This window comes from Delphinus delphis, chromosome 16, assembly GCF_949987515.2.
Source record: "Delphinus delphis chromosome 16, mDelDel1.2, whole genome shotgun sequence".
NCBI classification, from domain to species: domain Eukaryota; kingdom Metazoa; phylum Chordata; class Mammalia; order Artiodactyla; family Delphinidae; genus Delphinus; species Delphinus delphis.
The window spans coordinates 28,229,185-28,248,085 of record NC_082698.1 but is presented as its reverse complement, the minus strand read 5'-3'; the positions used below and the strand labels follow the sequence as shown (position 1 = coordinate 28,248,085).

General features: G+C 41.8%; 2 protein-coding genes across 4 annotated transcripts in view; one reads left to right on the top strand and one right to left on the bottom strand.

The window, feature by feature from the left end:
- ABCC2 (ATP binding cassette subfamily C member 2) overlaps positions 1-15,734 on the top strand; it is an 89,041-nt gene extending 73,307 nt beyond the window's left edge. The window contains exon 33 of the mRNA XM_060034274.1: positions 15,406-15,734. The gene's annotated coding sequence lies outside the window, so the exon portion shown is untranslated. The remainder of the gene's footprint in view (positions 1-15,405) is intronic.
- Positions 12,954-18,901, bottom strand: part of DNMBP (dynamin binding protein) — a 110,727-nt gene continuing 104,779 nt past the window's right edge. For 2 of the 3 annotated variants that reach the window (XM_060034269.1, XM_060034270.1), the window contains 2 exons: positions 16,397-16,938; positions 12,954-15,117 (listed from right to left, as the gene is read on the bottom strand). In XM_060034269.1, coding sequence (XP_059890252.1) covers positions 14,932-15,117; positions 16,397-16,938 — 728 coding nt within the window. In that variant the 3' untranslated portion in view covers positions 12,954-14,931. The remainder of the gene's footprint in view (positions 15,118-16,396; positions 16,939-18,901) is intronic. The other variant, XM_060034271.1, reaches the window with a different exon arrangement.

The following is an 18,901-nucleotide window of genomic DNA, read 5'->3' as shown; positions in this document are numbered from 1 at the left end:
TTCCATAAGATCAGGAACAAGACAAGGTTGCCCACTCTCACCACTCTTACTCAACATAGTTTTGGAAGTTTTAGCCACAGCAATCAGAGAAGAAAAGGAAATAAAAGGAATTCAAATGAGAAAAGAAGTAAAGCTGTCACTTGTTTGCAGATGACATGATACTATACATAGAGAATCCTAAAGATGCTACCAGAAAACTACTAGAGCTAATCAATGAATCTGGTAAAGTAGCAGGATACAAAATTAATGCACAGAAATCTCTTACATTCCTATACACTAATGATGAAAAATCTGAAAGTGAAATCAAGGAAACACTCCCATTTACCACTGCAACAAAAAGAATAAAATATCTAGGAATAAACCTAAGGAGACAAAAGACCTGTATGCAGAAAATTATAAGACACTGATGAAAGAAATTAAAGATGATACAAATAGATGGAGAGATATACCATGTTCTTGGATTGGAAGAATGAACATTGTGAAAATGACTCTACTACCCAAAGCAATCTACAGATTCAATGCAATCCCTATCAAACTACCACTGCCATTTTTCACAGAACTAGAACAAAAAATTTCGCAATTTGTATGGAAACACAAAAGACCCCGAATAGCCAAAGCAATCTTGAGAACGAAAAACGGAGCTGGAGGAATCAGGCTCCCTGACTTCAGACTATACTAGAAAGCTACAGTAATCAAGACAGTATGGTACTAGCACAAAAACAGAAATATAGATCAATGGAACAGAATAGAAAGCCCAGAGATAAACTCACACACTTATGGTCACCTTATCTTTGATAAAGGAGGCAGGAATGTACAGTGGAGAAAGGACAGCCTCTTCAATAAGTGGTGCTGGGAAAACGGGACATGTAAAAGTATGAGATTAGATCACTCCCTAACACCATACACAAAAATAAACTCAAAATGGATTTACGACCTAAATGTAAGGCCAAACTCTTAGAGGAAAACATAGGCAGAACACTCTAAGACATAAATCACAGCAAGATCCTTTTGAGCCACCTCCTAGAGAAATGGAAATAAAAACAAAAATAAACAAGTGGGACCTAATGAAACTTAAAAGCTTTTTCACAGCAAAGGAAACCATAAAGAAGACCAAAGACAACCCTCAGAATGGGAAAAAATATTTCCTAATGAAGCAACTGACAAAGGATTAATCTCCAAAATTTATAAGCAGCTCATGCAGCTCAATAACAAAAAAACAACCCAATCCAAAAATGGGCAGAAGACCTAAATAGACATTTCTCCAAAGAAGATATACAGACTGCCAAAAACACATGAAAGAATGCTCAACATCATTAATCATTAGAGAAATGCAAATCAAAACTACAATGAGATATCATCTCACACCAGTCAGAATGGCCATCATCAAAAAATTTAGAAACAATAAATGCTGGAGAGGGTGTGGAGAAAAGGGAACACTCTTGCACTGCTGGTGGGAATGTGACTTGGTACAGCCACTATGGAGAACACTATGGAGGTTCCTTTAAAATCTACAAATAGAACTACCATAGGACCCAGCAATCCCACTACTGGGCATATACCCTGAGAAAACCATAATTCAAAAAGAGTCATGTACCAAAATGTTCATTGCAGCTCTATTTACAATAGCCAGGAGATGGAAGCAACCTAAATGTCCATCATTGGATGAACGGATAAAGAAGATGTGGCACATATATACAATGGAACATTACTCAGCCATAAAAAGAAACGAAATTGAGCTATTTGTAATGAGGTGGAAAGACCTAGAGTCTGTCATACAGAGTGAAGTAAGTCAGAAAGAGAAAGACAAATACCGTGTGCTAACATATATATATGGAATTTAAGAAAAAAAAAGTCATGAAGAACCTAGGGGTAAGACAGGAATAAAGACAGACCTACTAGAGAATGGACTTGAGGATATGGGGAGGGGGAAGGGTAAGCTGTGACAAAGCAAGAGAGGGGCATGGACATATATACACTACCAAATGTAAGGTAGACAGCTAGAGGGAAGCAGCTGCGTAGCACAGGGAGATCAGCTCGGTGCTTTGTGACTGCCTGGAGGGGTGGGATAGGGAGGGTGGGAGGGAGGGAGACGCAAGAGGGAAGAGATATGGGAACACATGTATATGTATAACTGATTCACTTTGTTATAAAGCAGAAACTAACATACCATTGTAAAGCAATTATACTCTAATAAAGATGTAAAAAAAAAAAAGTCAAGGCCCTGGTTAACACACTGGTAATCTCTTGATTAGTCACCTTGGTCCTCATCATGATAGCCATCTGGCTATTCTGCCTCAGATAACCACTGTCACTGATTTCAGATCCACTTGTCCTGTGGATGACGGGCTCTGTCAGAGCAGCAGGCTTTGGAATGTTTATTTGCTGCTCAAACCCATAGTCACTTGTTCTCACTGGGAAACAACCCTGTTGGTATCCATCTGTAAAGACTGTCGAGTTGAGAGGGGAGAGAGCAGAAGAACAAACTACAATTCTGCAGCCTGTGGAACAAAAACCACATTCACAGAAAGACAAAATGAAAAGGCAGAGGACTATGTACCAGATGAAGGAACAAGATAAAATCCCAGAAAAACAACTAAATGAAGTGGAGATAGGCAACCTTCCAGAAAAAGAATTCAGAATAATGATAGTGAAGATGATCCAGGACCTTGGAAAAAGAATGGAGGCAAAGATTGGGAAGATGTAAGAAATGCTTTAACAAAGACCTAGAAAAATTAAAGAAAAAACACCTAGAAGAATTAAAGAACAAACAAACAGAGATGAACAATACAATAACTGAAATGAAAAATACACTACAAGGAATCAATAGCAGAGTAGCTGAGGCAGAAGAACGGATAAGTGACCTGGAAGACAGAATGGTGGAACTCACTGCCATGGAACACAATAAAGAAAAAAGAATGAAAAGAAAAGAAGACAGCCTAAGAGACCTCTGAGACAACATTAAAGGCAACAACATTCGCATCATTCGCATTATAGGGGCCCCAGAAGGAGATGAGAGAGGGAAAGGACCTGAGAAAATATTTGAAGAGATTATAATTGAAAACTTTGCTAACAGGGGAAAGGAAATAGCCACCCAAGTCCAGGAAGCACAGAGTCCCAGCAGGATAAATCCAAGGAGAAACAGGCCGAGACATATACTAATCAAATTGCAAAAATTAAAGACAAAGAAAAATTATTAAAAGCAACAAGGGAAAAATGACAACATACAAGGGAACTCCTGTAAGGTTAACAGCTGATTTCTCAGCAGAAACTCTACAAGCCAGAAGGGAGTGGCATGATATACTTAAAGTGATGAAAGGGAAGACCTGGCAAGGATCTCATTCAGATTCAACAGAGAAATCAAAAGCTTTACAGACAAGCAAAAACTAAGAGAATTCAGCACCACCAAACCAGCTCTACAACAAATGCTAAAGGAACTTCTCTAAGTGGGAAACACAAGAGAAGAAAAGGACCTACAAAAACAAACACATAACAATTAAGAAAATGGTAATAGGAACATACATATCAATAATACCTTAAATGTGAATGGATTAAATGCTCTAACCAAAAGACACAGGTTTGCTGAATGGATACAAAAACAAGACCCATATATATTGTGTCTACAAGAGACCCACTTCAGACCTAGGGACACATACAGACTGAAAGTGAGGGGATAGAAAAAGATAGTCTATGCAAATGGAAATCAGAAGAAAGCTGGAGTAGCAATACTCATATCAGACAAAATAGACTTTAAAATAATATTACAAAACATAAGGAAGGACACTACATAATGATCAGGAGATCAATCCAAGAAGATATAAAAATTATAAATATATATGCACCAAACATAGGAGTAGCTCAATACATAAGGCAAGTAGTAACATCTATAAAAGAGGAAATCGAGAGTAACACAGTAATAGTGGGGGACTTTAACATTTCACTTACACCAATGGACAGGTCATCCAGACAGAAAATTAATAAGGAAACACAAGCTTTCAATGACACATTAGACCAGAAAGATCTAATTGATATTTATAGAACATTGCACCCGGAAGTGGCAGAATACACTTTCTTCTCAAGTGGACATGAAACATTCTCCAGGATAGATCACATCTTGGGTCACAAATCAAGCCTCAGAAAATTTAAGAAAATTGCAATCGTATCAAGCATCTCTTCTGACCACAACACTATGAGATTGTAAATCAATTACAGGGAAACAACTGTAAAACAAAACAAAACAAAACACATAAATGGAGGCTAAACAGTGAGCTACTAAATAACCAAGAGATAACTGAAGAAGTGTAAGAGGAAATCAAAAAATACCTACAGACAGGGCTTCCCTGGTGGCACAGTGGTTGAGAGTCCACCTGCCGATACAGGGGACACAGGTTCGTGCCCCGGTCTGGGAAGGTTCCACATGCCGCAGAGCGGCTAGGCCCGTGAGCCATGGCCGCTGAGCCTGTGCTCCATAACGGGAGAGGCCACACAGTGAGAGGCCCGCGTACCGCAAAAAAACCCCTACAGACAAATGGCAACAAACCATGATGCTCCAAAACCTATGGGATGCAGCAAAAGCAGTTCTAAGAGGGAAGTTTAGAGCAATACAATCCTACCTCAAGAAACAAGAAAAATCTCAAATAAACAATCTAACCTTACACCTAAAGGAACTACAGAAACAAGAACAAACAAAACCCAAAGTTAGTAGAAGGAAAGAAAAAGATCACAGCACAAATAAATAGAAACAAAACAATAACAAGATCAATAAAACTAAAAGCTGGTTGTCTGAGAAGGTAAAGAAAATTGATAAACCCTTAGCCAGACTCATCAAGAAAAAGAGGGAGAGGACTCAAATCAATAAAATTAGAAATGAAAAAGAAGTTACAATGACAGCACAGAAATACAAAGCATCATAAGAGACTACTACAAACAACTATGCCAATAAAATGAGCAACCTGGAAGAAAGGGACAAATTCTTAGAAAGGTATAACCTTCCAAGACTGAACCAGGAAGAAACAGAAAATATGAACAGACCAATCACAAGTAATGAAATTGAAACTGTGATTAAAAATCTTCCAACAAACAAAAGTCCAGGACTAGATGGCTTCACAGGTGAATTCTATCAAACATTTAGAGAAGAGCTAACACCCATACTTCTCAAACTCTTCCAAAATACTGCGGAGAAAGGAACACTCCGAAACTCATTCTACGAGGCCACTATCACCCTGATACCAAAACCAGACAAAGATACTCTAAAAAAAGAAAATTACAGACCAATATCACTGATGAATATAGATGCAAAAATCCTCAACAAAATACTAGCAAACAGAATCCAACAACACATTAAAAGGATCATATACCATGACCAAGTAGGATTTATCCCAGGGATGCAAGGATTCTTCAATATACATAAATCAATCAATGTGATAAACCATATTAACAAATTGAAGAAGAAAAACCATATGATCATGTCAACAGATGCAGAAAAAGCTTTTGACAAAATTCAACACCCATTTATGATAAAAACTCTCCAGAAAGTGGGCATAGAGGGAACCTATCTCAACATAATAAAGGCCTCATACAACAAAACCACAGCAAACATCATTCTCCATGGTGAAAAATCAAAAGCATTTCCTCCAAGATCAGGAACAAGACAAGGATGTCCACACTCACCACTATTGTTCAACATAGTTTTGGAAGTTCTAGCCACAGCAATCAGAGAAGACAAAGAAATAAAAGGAATACAAATTGGAAAAGAAGAAGTAAAACTGTCACTGTTTGCAGGTGACATGGTACTATACATAGAGAATCCTAAAGATGCCACCAGAAAACTACTAGAGCTAATCAATGAGTTTGGTAAAGCAGCAGGATACAAAATTAATGCACAGAAATCTCTTGCATTTGTATACACTAATGATGAAAGATCAGAAAGAGAAATTAAGGAAATAATCCCATACACTACTGCAACAAAAATAATAAAATACCTAGGAATAAACCTACCTAAGGAGGTAAAAGACCTGTACTCAGAAAACTATAAAACACTGATGAAAGAAATCAAAGATGACACAAACAGATGGAGAGATATACCATGTTCTTGGATGGGAAAAATCAATATTGTGAAAATGACTATACTACCCAAAGCAATCTACAGATTCAATGCAATCCCTATCAAATTACCAATGGCATTTTTTACAGAACTAGAACAAAAAAATCTTAAAATTTGTATGGAGACACGGAAGACCCCAAATAGCCAAAGCAATCTTTTTCTTTTTAACATCTTTATTGGAGTATAATTGCTTTACATTGTTGTGTTAGTTTCTGCCGTATATCAAAGTGAATCAGCTATATGTATACATATATCCCCATATCCCCTCCCTCTTGCGTCTCCCTCCCACCTTCCCTATCCCACCCCTCTAGGTGGTCACAAAGCACTGAGCTGGTCTCTGTGTGCTACGCTAGCCAAGCAATCTTGAGGGGAAAAAAATGGAGCTGGAGGAATCAGACTCTCTGACTTCAGACTATACTACAAAGCTACAGTAATCAAGACAATATGGGACTGGCAGAAAAACAGAAATATAGATCAGTGGAACAGGATAGAAAGCCCAGAGATAAACCCATGCACATATGGTCACCGTATTTCTGATAAAGGAGGCAAGAATATACAATGGAGAAGAGACAGCCTCTTCAATAAGTGGTGCTCGGAAAACTGGACAGCTACATGTAAAAGAATGAAATTAGAACACTCCCTAACACCATACACAAAAATAAACTCAAAATGGATTAAAGACCTAAATGTTAAGACTGGACACTATAAAACTCTTAGAGGAAAACATAGGAAGAACACTCTTTGACATAAATCACAGCAAGATCTTTTTGGACCCACCTCCTAGCATAATGGAAATAAAAACAAAAAAAAAGGGGACCTAATGAAACTTAAAAGCTTTTGCACAGCAAAGGAAACTATAAACAACACGAAATACCAACCCTCAGAATGGGAGAAAATATTTGCAAACGAATCAACAAAGGATTAATCTCCAAAATATATAAACAGCTCATGCAGCTCAATATTAAATAAAACAAACAACCCAATCCAAAAATGGGCAGAAGACCTAAATAGACATTTCTCCAAAGAAGACATACAGACAGCCAAGAGGCACATGAAAAGCTGCTCAACATCACTAATTATTAGAGAAATGCAAATCAAAACTACAATGAGGTATCACCTCACACCAGTTAGAATGGGCATCATCAGAAAATCTACAAACAACAAAGGCTGGAGAGGGTGTGGAGAAAAGGGAAGCCTCTTGCACTGTTGGTGGGAATATAAATTGATAAGAGCCACTATGGAGAATAGTATGGAGGTTCCTTAAAAAACTAAAAATAGAATACCATATGACCCAGCAATCCCACTACTGGGCAGACACCCAGAGAAAACCATAATTCAAAAAGATACACGCACCCCAATGTTCATTGCAGCACTGTTTACAATAGCTAGGTCATGGAAGCAACCTAAATGCCCATCGACAGACGAATGGATAAAGAAGATGTGGTACATATGTACAATGGAATATTCCTCGGCCATAAAAAGGAACAAAGTTGGGTCATTTGTAGAGACGTGGATGGACCTAGAGACTGATAGTGAAGTTAAGTCAGAAAGAGAAAAACAAATACCATATATTAACACATGTATGTGGTATCTAGAAAAATGGTACAGATTAACTGGTCTGCAAGGCACAGAGACACAGATGTATAGAGCAAACATATGGACACCAAGGGGGGAAGTAGAGGGTGGGTGGTGGTGGGATGAACTGGGAGATTGGGATTGGCATATATACACTAATATATATGTATAAAATATATATTTTTATATCTAATATGTATAAAATAGATAACTAATAAGAACCTGCTGTATAAAAAAATAAAAGGGGCTTCCCTGGTGGCTCAGTGGTTGAGAGCCCGCCTGCCGATGCGGGGGACACGGGTTCGTGCCCTGGTCCGGGAAGATCCCACATGCCGTGGAGCGGCTGGGCCTGTGAGCCATGGCCACTAAGCCTGCGCGTCCGAAGCCTGTGCTCCGCAACGGGATAGGCCACAGCAGTGAGACGCCCGTGTACCGCAAGGAAAAAAAAAAATTCAAAGATAAAATTTTAAAAAAGCCTGTTGAGTTGTCCTCTGGTTGTACCTCTGAGCACAGATATCTCCCCTGGTACTTGGTGCTAACATTCTTGCCTGCTGGCTCCTCTGTTAGTCTGCAGGAACACTGTGATCTGGTTTGTCAGGGTTTACATTCTGGCATCATAAAGATCTCTCATAGTTCCATAAATATCTGCTAGACTGATACATTAGTTCAAATCTGTAAACCAATTCCACTTTGGCTAGCTTTTCATTTTCTTTCATCAAAGCATCTAATTTTTCACATACGTGGCTTCAATGTTAATGGTGGCACAGAACCCTTTTGTTTTAGCAGGACGTAGGGTTATGGCATAAGAGCAAAATATGGCCTGCTGTTTATAAATAAAGTTTGTTTGAAACACAACCATGCTCACTTATTTCTGTATTATCTATACCTGCTTTCATGTCACAATGGCAGAGTTGAGTTGTGACAGACTGTATGGCCTAAAAAGCCTAAAGCAGGGGTCCCTAAGCCCCAGGCCGTGGACCCATACCAGTCCTCGGCCTGTTAGGAACCAGGCCGCCCAGGAGGAGGTGAGCAGCAGGCAAGCTTGCAAAGCTTCAACTGCTGCTCTCAATTGCTCGCGTTACTGCCTGAACTATCCCTGCCCCGTCCGTGGAAAAACTGTCTTCCATAAAACCAGTCCCTGGTGCCAAAAAGGTTGGGGACCGCTGGCCTAAGGTATTTATTATCTGGCCTTTTATGGAAAAGGTTTGCCAATTCCTGCTCCAGAATCAACAGTGTAGTCTGGACTGGATCATGTTTCCATTCTCAGAAAGACAATTTGCCTCAAAAATGTCATGTGGCTCCATACCTGCAGTAGATAGAATAATGGTCCCCAAAGATGTCCATGTCTGAATCCTCAAAACCCTGGGGATTTACCTTACATGGCAAAAGGGACTTCGCAGATGTGATTAAGGATATTGAGATGGGAGATTATGCAAAGTGGGCCCAGTGTAATTACAAGGATCCTTAATAAGAGTCAGGAGGGTCAGAGTTAAAATGAAGATGATGTGATGACAGAAACAGAGACATCTGAAGATGCTATGCTGCTGGCTTTGAAGATGGAGGAAGGGAACACAAGCCAAGAGACATAGGCAGCTTCTAGAAGTTGGAAAAGGCAAGGAGACAGATTCTCCCCTGAAGTCTCTGTAAATAACCAGCCCTACCAACCTTGACTTTAGCCCAGTGAGACTGATTTCAAACTGCTGACCTCCAGAACCGTAAGACAATAAATTTCTGTTGTTTTAGGCTACTAAATTAGCAGTAATTTGTTAAAGCAGCAATAGCCAGCTAATACAATACCATAAGCCCAAGCAGCTCTGATTAAAATTGCCAACATTCTCCAACTGAAGTCAGTTTAGCAATTCATTGATCTTCACTGAATCCCACTGCAGTGTGAATTTGTAGAGGATTATGTTATCTTTAAAGCCCAGCTAGAAATGGTCTCAGTGCTCATGGCTATCACCCCTTCTATCAAATTGCAAAGATCTTATTCAGCTTAATCCTATTTGAAGGCAATCTTTTGATCTCACCTGAGAGGCTGCAGGAAGGTCCTTTGTTCAAATTAGTCACAGTGATTCTGACGACAGGAGGCGGCTATGACAGATCCGTAATCTTTCACTCTCAGCTTCCCTGATCCTGGAGCTGGGGAAGGGCTGCCACGGGGAAGGATTAGAGCTTGACTCCTCTTGAAGTCCCAGGGGACACCCAGGCGGGTGGTGCACAGGCAGTGCCTTGTGACATGGTCCTGCTGAGTCTGCAGACCCCCACGGTCTGCTGCTGAGTCCCACGCACCTGCCCGCTACCAATAAATCTTCCCGAATGAACACATTGCCCGCTCCTACCACCAAATCACAACTTACCTCTGGGAAAGCACTACCTGCTCCTTCAGGGTCACCTCTGAGTGGTACTAAGGAATAGATATTCCTATGCAGCTTGCAAAGCCTGCAATTTGTTGTAGAAAACTCCCTTATTGATACTCACAAAAACACTACTATTGATCTTCACTAACAATCACAGTGGGCTGGATGAAACAAAGCAGTGCAAACTGGAGATTGGAGATGATCATCCCTGCTCTGTGGCACTGAATGTCTGCCACACCCAGCCCAGGTGAAACAGTACAAACTGCATCAATATGATGTACTAACAGATGGGAGAGTTTAAAATCCTGAGTTGTGTGTAGCGACCAGAGAGAGGATTTAGAATTAAGTATATGATGCTCAAGGTTTCTCGGTCCTCAGGCCTAGGGTTCTGCAAATGAAACACAACTCAGAGCACACTACTCCTGACCCTGAAACAAAATGCACAGAGTTCCAGCTTCACAACTAAGTAAAAGGCTGACATAAAATTCAATCTTTACTAAAACCATGTATTTCTAGAACTCACAGTTCACAAAAAGTTGCAGAATCATCTTATTTGTTCTCACAACAATCTTGAGAGAGAGGTCAGAAATCTACATGTTTCAGATGATGATAGACTCCCACCACCACTCCCTGTTCTCCGAGGACACTTGGGAGAAAGCATAATTGAAGAGCTACTTCCAGGCAGGAAAGGGAGCAAATTCATGACAGGAAGTAAGCAGGCAAACCGCATTTGGAAATTTTCTTCAACATTTCCTTCTGTTGTACAGGAAACATCTGACACCCTTTCCTTCCTTGGTTTTTGTAATTCCTACTTTTCCAACAGTAGAAAGTTCTACTAAAAATAACTGCCTACACAGGTGCTTCTCAAATTTAACATGCACACAAATCACCTGGTAACTTGATGCCGTAGGCCTGGGGTGGGGCCTGCATTTCCAGTGAGCTCCCAGGGTACACAGCTGGTGATGCTGCTGGTCTGAAGACCACACTTAAAAAATCACCTAGGGACTTCCCTGGTGGTCCAGTGGGTAAGACTCCATGCTCCCAATGCAGGGGGCCTGGGTTTGATCCCTGATCGGGGAACTAGATCCCACATGCATGCCACAACTAGGGAGTCTGCATGCCGCAACTAAGGAGTCCATATGCCACAACTAAGAGCCCACATGCCACAACTAAACACGTCACAACAAAGATCCCATGTGCTGCAACTAAGAGCTGGCGCAGTCTAAATAAACAAATATTAAAAAAAAAAAAATCTAGCAACCACTGTGGAGAACGGTATGGAGAGTTCCTTAAAAAAACTAAAAATAAAGCTACCATATGATCCAGCAATCCCACTCCTGGGCACATATCTGGAAAAGACAAAAACTCTAATTAGAAAAGATACAGGCACCCCAATGTTCACAGCTGTACTATTTACAATAGCCAAGACATGGAAGCAACTTAAGTGTCCACCAACAGATGAATGCATAAAGAAGATGTGGTAAATATATACAATGGAATACTACTCAGCCATAATAAAAGGAATGAAATAATGCCATTTGCAGCAACATGGATGCAACTAGAGATTATCATACTAAGTGAAGTCAAAGACAAATACTGTATGATATCACTTATGTGTGGAATCTAAAAAAATGATACAAATGAACTTATTTACAAAACAGAAATAGACTCAAAGACATAGAAAACAACTTATGGTATACCAAAGGGGAAAATGGAGGAGGGATAAATTAGGAATTTGGAATTAACAGATACACATCACTATATATAAAATAAACAACAGGGACCTACTGTATAGCACAGGGAACTAGAGTCAATATCTTGTAATAACCTATAATGGAAAAGAATCTGAAAAAGAATATATATGTATAACTGAATCACTTTTCTGTATAACCTGAAACACTGTAAATTAACTATGCTTCAATAAAAAATAAATTAAAAATAAAAATAAAGAAAAAGCAAGACCTAGCAGACATCTAGTGTTTATAACAATACTCATCTTTTCATAAACTTGCTACCATCCCAATGACCTCCCCTTTGTTAGGGATTCATCATTTCTTCAATTTCATATTCTTTATAGGATGTTGCTTTTTTCCATTCTCAAGCAATCTTAAGCCCCATCAGTTAACTCTTTCTTAATTAGATTTTTCCGGCCTTCGATCTGTCCTCCCTCCAAATCATCCTGCTGTCATTTAGCTTTCCTACAACAAGGAATCCACCTAGGTAAGGAGTTTCTCTTGAAATCTAAATTCCTTGACTTGGACCTCGGGGCTCTCCAGTTTATTGTTCACTATGTGCCAGCGTTCTAGCACTCTCCATGTATTAACTCATTCCATCCGTACCACAACCCTGTAAGGCGGACAGTGAGGAAGCTGAAGCACAGGTTAGGTAAGTTGCCAAGGTCACAAAGCTCTTAAGTGTCTGAAGTCAGTCTGGCTCCAGAACAAGGTGGAAAGGCTCAGCCTGAGGCATAAGTTTAAATTCAGGATCCATCAAAAATTGATGTGAGACTTGGGCAAGTCACAATGTCACTGGACCCCATCTTCCTACCTCATAAAATGAAAGAGTTGGCTTCACTGGCCTGTTTCTTTCCCACGGAGTCTGTCTATTCACCTAGGTTTCCTATTCCTTAACAGTATCAGGTGATACTTCTGTCACCCACTGTCCTCAGTGCCACCTCCGCTAGTGCTCCTGCCACTTCTCCCCCTCCCACCCCCTATCTGGCTTGAACTGCTGTGTGGACTTGTTAGTTCATCACTAGTGCATCAGTTTCCACATCTGTCATGGCTGGGAAATACTTACCTCTTCAAGATTCCAGCTTTTGTGTTTTGCTAGGATTTTATCATAGGAAATGGCTTAATGAAGAGGCCTGCAACATAGACATATTTTGAATATACAGTGATTCTGCTGAAATTATATTTGACAAAATGAATTTTTTAAAAATAATTATTTTATTTATTTATCTCTGGCTGCGTCTTCATTGCTGCACGCAGGCTCTCTCTAGTTGCGGCGAGCGGGGGCTACTCTTTGTTGCGGTGTGCGGGCTTCTCATTGTGGTGGCTTCTCGTTGCAGAGCACAGGCTCTAGGCGTGCAGGCTTCAGTAGTTGTGGCACACGTGCTCAGTAGTTGTGGCTTGCGGGCTCTAGAGTTCAGGCTCAGTAGTTGTGGCACACGGGCTTAACTGTTCCGCTGCATGTGGGATCTCCTGGACCAGGGCTCGAACCCGTATTCTCTGCATTGGCAGGCGGATTCTTAACCACTGCGCCACCTGGGAAGTCCCGACAAAATGAGTTTTTGACCTGAGTTTCTTCAGTTAGTCTCTCCCATCTCTTGGGATCTGAGCATTACTGGATTGTCAAGAAGTTACCCCCAGAAACGTGAGAAGGTTCAGGCTAAACATGGAGGGAAATCAAGAAAACATACTCATGGCCCTTAGAAATGCTTTTATTTATAAAATAACTACTCAAATATAAACATCTCTAGATACAAACACTATTCACAAGAGACTCTTGCCTTGCTTCCTTCTGACCAACCAGCAGACTCAGGGGGGCCAAGGAGTTCACAGGTGTCTCCCAATTCATCATAACTTTAAGGCAAAGGTGCATTTGGAGGAGCAAGGGCTGTAAGGCTGTTCTTAATTCCCTTTCTTAAAAGACAAAATTCACGGTTTCCTGTTCCAAGGTAGGCTTTCTTGTCTGGGGCAGACCTTAAGAATCAGAGCCCTGCTCAAATAGAAACTTCAGGGGGAGATTCTTAGTGTTAGGATTAGTAAATATCTTCCTGAGGTGGAGGGAGGCACAATCAGGCACTTTAGATTCTGTTTGGCTTAGACCATGGTCTCTGAAGCACGGGGGCTGATGAAACAGGAAATGCTTATTTCCAAGTCTAGGATAAGCTACTTCTGGGACTGCTTATCCGAATTCAAATAAGACACACGCATTATGTTTTCTGCATCTGTGGACAGTAGTGTGCTTGGATGAAGAGGAGAGGCATCCAGTCTCCCAGCAGGCTAGACTGGCTTCAGCCCATCGCAGAATGAGTCCCTCTAATGAAATGGCGAGAGCTCTGATCCTGTTCTCCTAGGAGAGTCTATCAGATATTGAGCTTCAGGAGAGAGACCAGGAGACATTATCACGCACAGACCATACAAAGTAGGATGACTGTCAGCAAGGTGTGGCGGATAGCACCTAACGGGAAGAGAACCTTTCAGATGAAGGTTCAAGGAAAAGAAAGACCCTAAGCATTTTTTAAAAGGAGAAAGAAAGTAGTTGAATTTTGCCCAAGCAATCTGGAAGTGCAGTGAAATAAATAAGAAAAAGATTACAGGTGGCAGCGTTTTAGGGACTTTTAGAAATAAGGGGTGTGTGTGTGAATGTGTGCCAGATGCTGAGGTTTTAAAACACGAGATTTGGTACAAGGTCGACAAACTCCTTGCCACATGCAGAGGTGCAGCCTGAAAGGGCTCCCAGAGAATTCTTTTCATCCAAGTCGGTTTCCGGTCAGTCGATCACGGCGCGTGGGGCCACCCCAAACTCAGTATGGCACAACCAACGCCAACTTCTTCTAATGCTATAGCACAGCTTCCAGCATATATTGGATACTGGTCTTCTGACTGGAAATTTCTCGTTTCCAAAAGCTGACCCCAGGATTGGCCTCTCTTCTCACGGTCACTGAATCACTTGCAAGCCCCAGGGTCCATTTCAAATTCTAGAAATTCTAGCAAGCATCAAGGTTGACAACCCAATCAAAAAGAGCAAGACTTATCTTGTGCCCCACTGTGCCATGGTTAAGCCATGCAGGCAGGGCCAGTGTCTCAAGAGCAGGCGCCCTCTCAGTGGACACCAGGACCCTTCAGCAGAAGGAAGCAAAGGCAGCAAGGTTGACTGGGAGGCAGAACAGGTTCAGGTGTACTCAGTTTTGCAGATATAATTGGATGGAACATAGCCCTTCTTCCCATTAACTTCGGCTAACCACCATTCTGTATTTCCTGTAACATCTTTAAACTCCAGGATCTTGAGTCTCTGATTGGCTGACACACTCAGCTCATTTGGGTTCCGTGCCTTGAAGGTATAGACAGCAAAATAGACCTGTGTGAGGAAGAGAAAGTGAGTTAGGAAATGGGAAACAGCTTAGAGCAAAGCTGCCCAACAGAACTTCCTGTGGTGATGGGGACCATCTGTATCTGCACCATGCAATATGGCAGCCCTTAGCCACATGGCCATTGAACACTTGAAATATGCCTAGTGAAATGAAAGAACTTAATTTTAAATTTTGTTTAATTTTACCTAACTTAAATAGCTACATACGGCTTGTGGCTACCCTAATGAACAGGTCAGATTTAAAGAAAACCAAAATTCACATATTTTTACTTTCAGAGTTGCCTTAAAGAGTGAAAGAAGCTGCAGTCAGCATGGAAGATGGATGAGACACAAGGATGCCCTTCCATACCCCTAACACAGAAATTCTGAATTTAAAAAACTTAAAAAAAAACCCAAAACACAACTAACCTCAAAGTAAGAAAGGATGCTCTCTAGATGCCCATAACAAAGCTATCATGCAAAGCAAGGGTGGTATTCAGTGATCAGAAGGAGAAGTCAGGAGGCCCGCAGGGGCACAGGGATGAATACACACCCGAAGGCTGGGGTTTAGGACCTGCTCAGGAACTGGAGTTTATGAGGCTAGAAGTGAGCTCCTTGCACAAAGTCAGAATCTAAGAAAGGGTCATTTCCTCTCTTGTCACGTCTAGAAAAACTGCCTGCTGGTGGGTCCAGAGCTGGCTGTGGTTTGTAACAGAACCACAGAGAGCTCACAGACGAAGGTAAGACACACACAGAGACTCACTGCTGCAAGTGAGCAAAGGCAAGAGGCAGGTGGCCAGGGATTCCTCAGCTGTGGATGTGAAAGTGGCTTTAAAATATGTAGGTTTAAAATGTTTAAGATACAAAGACAAGAGCAGGCCATTATGAAAAGAACAGGAAAAACTGAAACAGAGCCAGACTTTTATTTCTGAATTCTAGAAATAAACATATAGTTATTTGAATAAAAAACTAAGTGGACGAGTTAAACAGCAGACTTTATACAATGGAAAAATCAGCACACTGGAAGAGTGGGAAAAGCTTCATGGTAAAACCCTGTAAATGCCCCAAGACACAACAGCCTGTGAAGTCAGCCAGGGAAGGGCCCAGAAGGGGTGGAGCTGCCCACTCCTACAGCAGCGAGTTTCCACAAATGCTTTAAGCATTTGTCTGCGAGCCCATCTCCAGGTCACCCCCAGGCCCTGGGTAAGCCTCTGACTCACCCACTCCTGGGAGGGCATCACCTGCATCTGCTCAGGCGCAGTAACCACAGTACCCAGCCCGCACTCACCTGGTTGCCTTCCGCCTCGCTGTTTTCCAGCTGTCCGTTTCTGTCATCCAGAGACAGGGCTGTTCTTGCACATCCTTTTACGAGGTCTCTACCCTGCCCGTTTCGCCCTGGCACCGAGTAACCAGCCATTTCTGGATGCCTGGGGTTTCGGGAGCTCCTCAGAGTGGGAGCAGGCTGCTGAAGGTCTCTGGCAGCGTCTACCGAATCCCAGGGCCCATGCTGGGAGGGGGAGTCTGGGTCCGAGGGGCATCTGGAAGGGCTGCTCTCTGAGTTCAAAGATGCGCTGAGAGTTCCTTGGTCAAATTCCGTCAGTGAAGATGTGTCTGGAGGCTGTTTCTGGGTAGGCCCTGAGCTAAAGGACACGGCCACACTGCTGGGGTTGAAGGTCAAGGTGCCGCCGCTGTTCTGCCGCCGGGGGAACCTGGGGGAGGAGCTGCCGTGCTCCGACTCGGTGGAGGAGTGGCTGCCCACGGAGGTGTCAGAGTGGCTGCGGCGTGCATTGTAGGGCTTCAGGAAGGAGCTGTACACAAAGCCTTTGGTGACTGCGGGCAGGAAAAACAAACACGAAGAGCTTTTCGTGGGAGGAGGAGGGTGGAGGAAATCAGGAGAGAAGAAACTATGGTTTAAGGTCAATAGTGAGACAAAATAAGATTCCTAGAGACAAACAGAACAGACACCATCCCAGGGCATAATGTGGGTGGTAGAGACAAGATGCTGTGGCCTCCTGCCAGTTCATGCCTATTACAACCGCACAACAGGTGAGTGACAAGGGGCTTTGCTGAGAATTAAGAGACAGTAACAGAAACAACCACAGACCACATGTCTGAGTGAGCATGAGTAGATGAAGAAAACAGAAGGGCCAGACCATGGGAACAAAGGCTAATGGGAAGACAACTAAGGATGTGTTCAATTGTCCATTGAGTTTGGTTAAAAGGGATTTTAAAAACCATCCTCAGCATGACAGAGCCCCTCGGATACACCTCCCTGCCCTCTCCAACCACACACTTGAATCTCTGTTCCTGGTTTAGGAATGAGGTGGGAATACTGTGAGAACTAGCTGCCTATATTAGTTAGAATACACATCTAACACATGTTCATATCAATAAATTGCCTAAGATGAGGACAGAGAGGGCCCTCAGCTAAAACTTTTAAGCATAGATTAGGGATTGAGATCCCTAATCCATAGGAAAAATTGTTATATTTATTAGGAAAGAATTATCTGTTAAGGCAGGGACCCAGAGTATGTAACCTCGACTTGAGCAAGGGCCATCTCTGTCTTGATCTTTAGAGTGTTTCCTGGACCTAAAAAAAAGGCCGGCTTGCACTTGTTCTATCTGCTGGGCAATAGGGAGGAGTCCCCTGAGCAGATGCCAAGGGGTGGAGGGTCTAAGAGCTGATGCTATGAGCTTCTGGCTACCACTTTACTCACCAGGACTTAGTAGATAAGGAAGAACCCCAAGGACAGGGGGGGCTCAAACAGCCTGGATCTTCACTAGGAGTTCATCTGTCTATCAGTGGCTCTCACCTGTCATCACCCTGGGGGCCCCATCCTTCGTCCTTCCTTTCCCACTTCAATCTTTATTATTTTGGGTAAGCAGAGCAGGGGGCTGGGGGAGGAGAAAAAAATCCACACAACACTTTTAAAGAAACTGAGAAATGTTAAAATTTTCAGTTCTTGTGGTATGAACACAGATGTTTATTATAGAGGCCCACAATCCTTTTCTAAAACACTTGGGGCCAGATGTGTTTTGGAATTCAGATTTGGGGATTTAGGAAAGGTAATCAAGTATACTATAGATTTCATGATATACCCAGCAGGGTCTGGGTCAACACCCCATAGTCAAACCCATTCATGTTTCTGTAGCAAAACGTATGCGACTAGTCACACCAAAAGGGAAGAGTAATGATCATAAACAGCCTCACATCATTTGTTCAGGTTTTGTCACCAAATGAGTTCAGATCAGGGCAGGTTTTGGCAAATTAGTTCTGAAAAAAAAAGCTCTGATATTTCAAAGCTTTTCAGATTTTGGAATTGTTATTCTTTATTATTCTTTGTACGTTGAAAAAAAAATTCTGTATGCCTTCCCCACCCCCACTCCCAACAGAAAAAAAAGCTGTAAGCTGTTTTTAAAGTCATTCCCTAAATAGTCATGAAGTAAAATTGTTTGTTGGTTGGGAGCAGGGGTAACTCAAAAAGCAAACAACCCCTTCTTAAAGGTTTTAAACTCATATGCTCACAAAACACACCTACAGAACTTGTGGTTCACTCAGGTTAGGATCGAGAGGGCAAAGGACCCTTCAGGCAGGATTCACTGCCTGTAAAGGTAAAGCAAGGCAAGATCTTGCAAGGTAAGTAATGGAGTCTCCTCTGGAATTTTTAAAAGAACAAAAACAAAATCAAAGACTGGTTTTGTTTCAGTTATGACTTGAGCATTACACTCTCTAGAGACGGAGAGAACTTTTAAGGTTGCTTTTCCCTTTAACCGAACACTCTCATATTTTTCT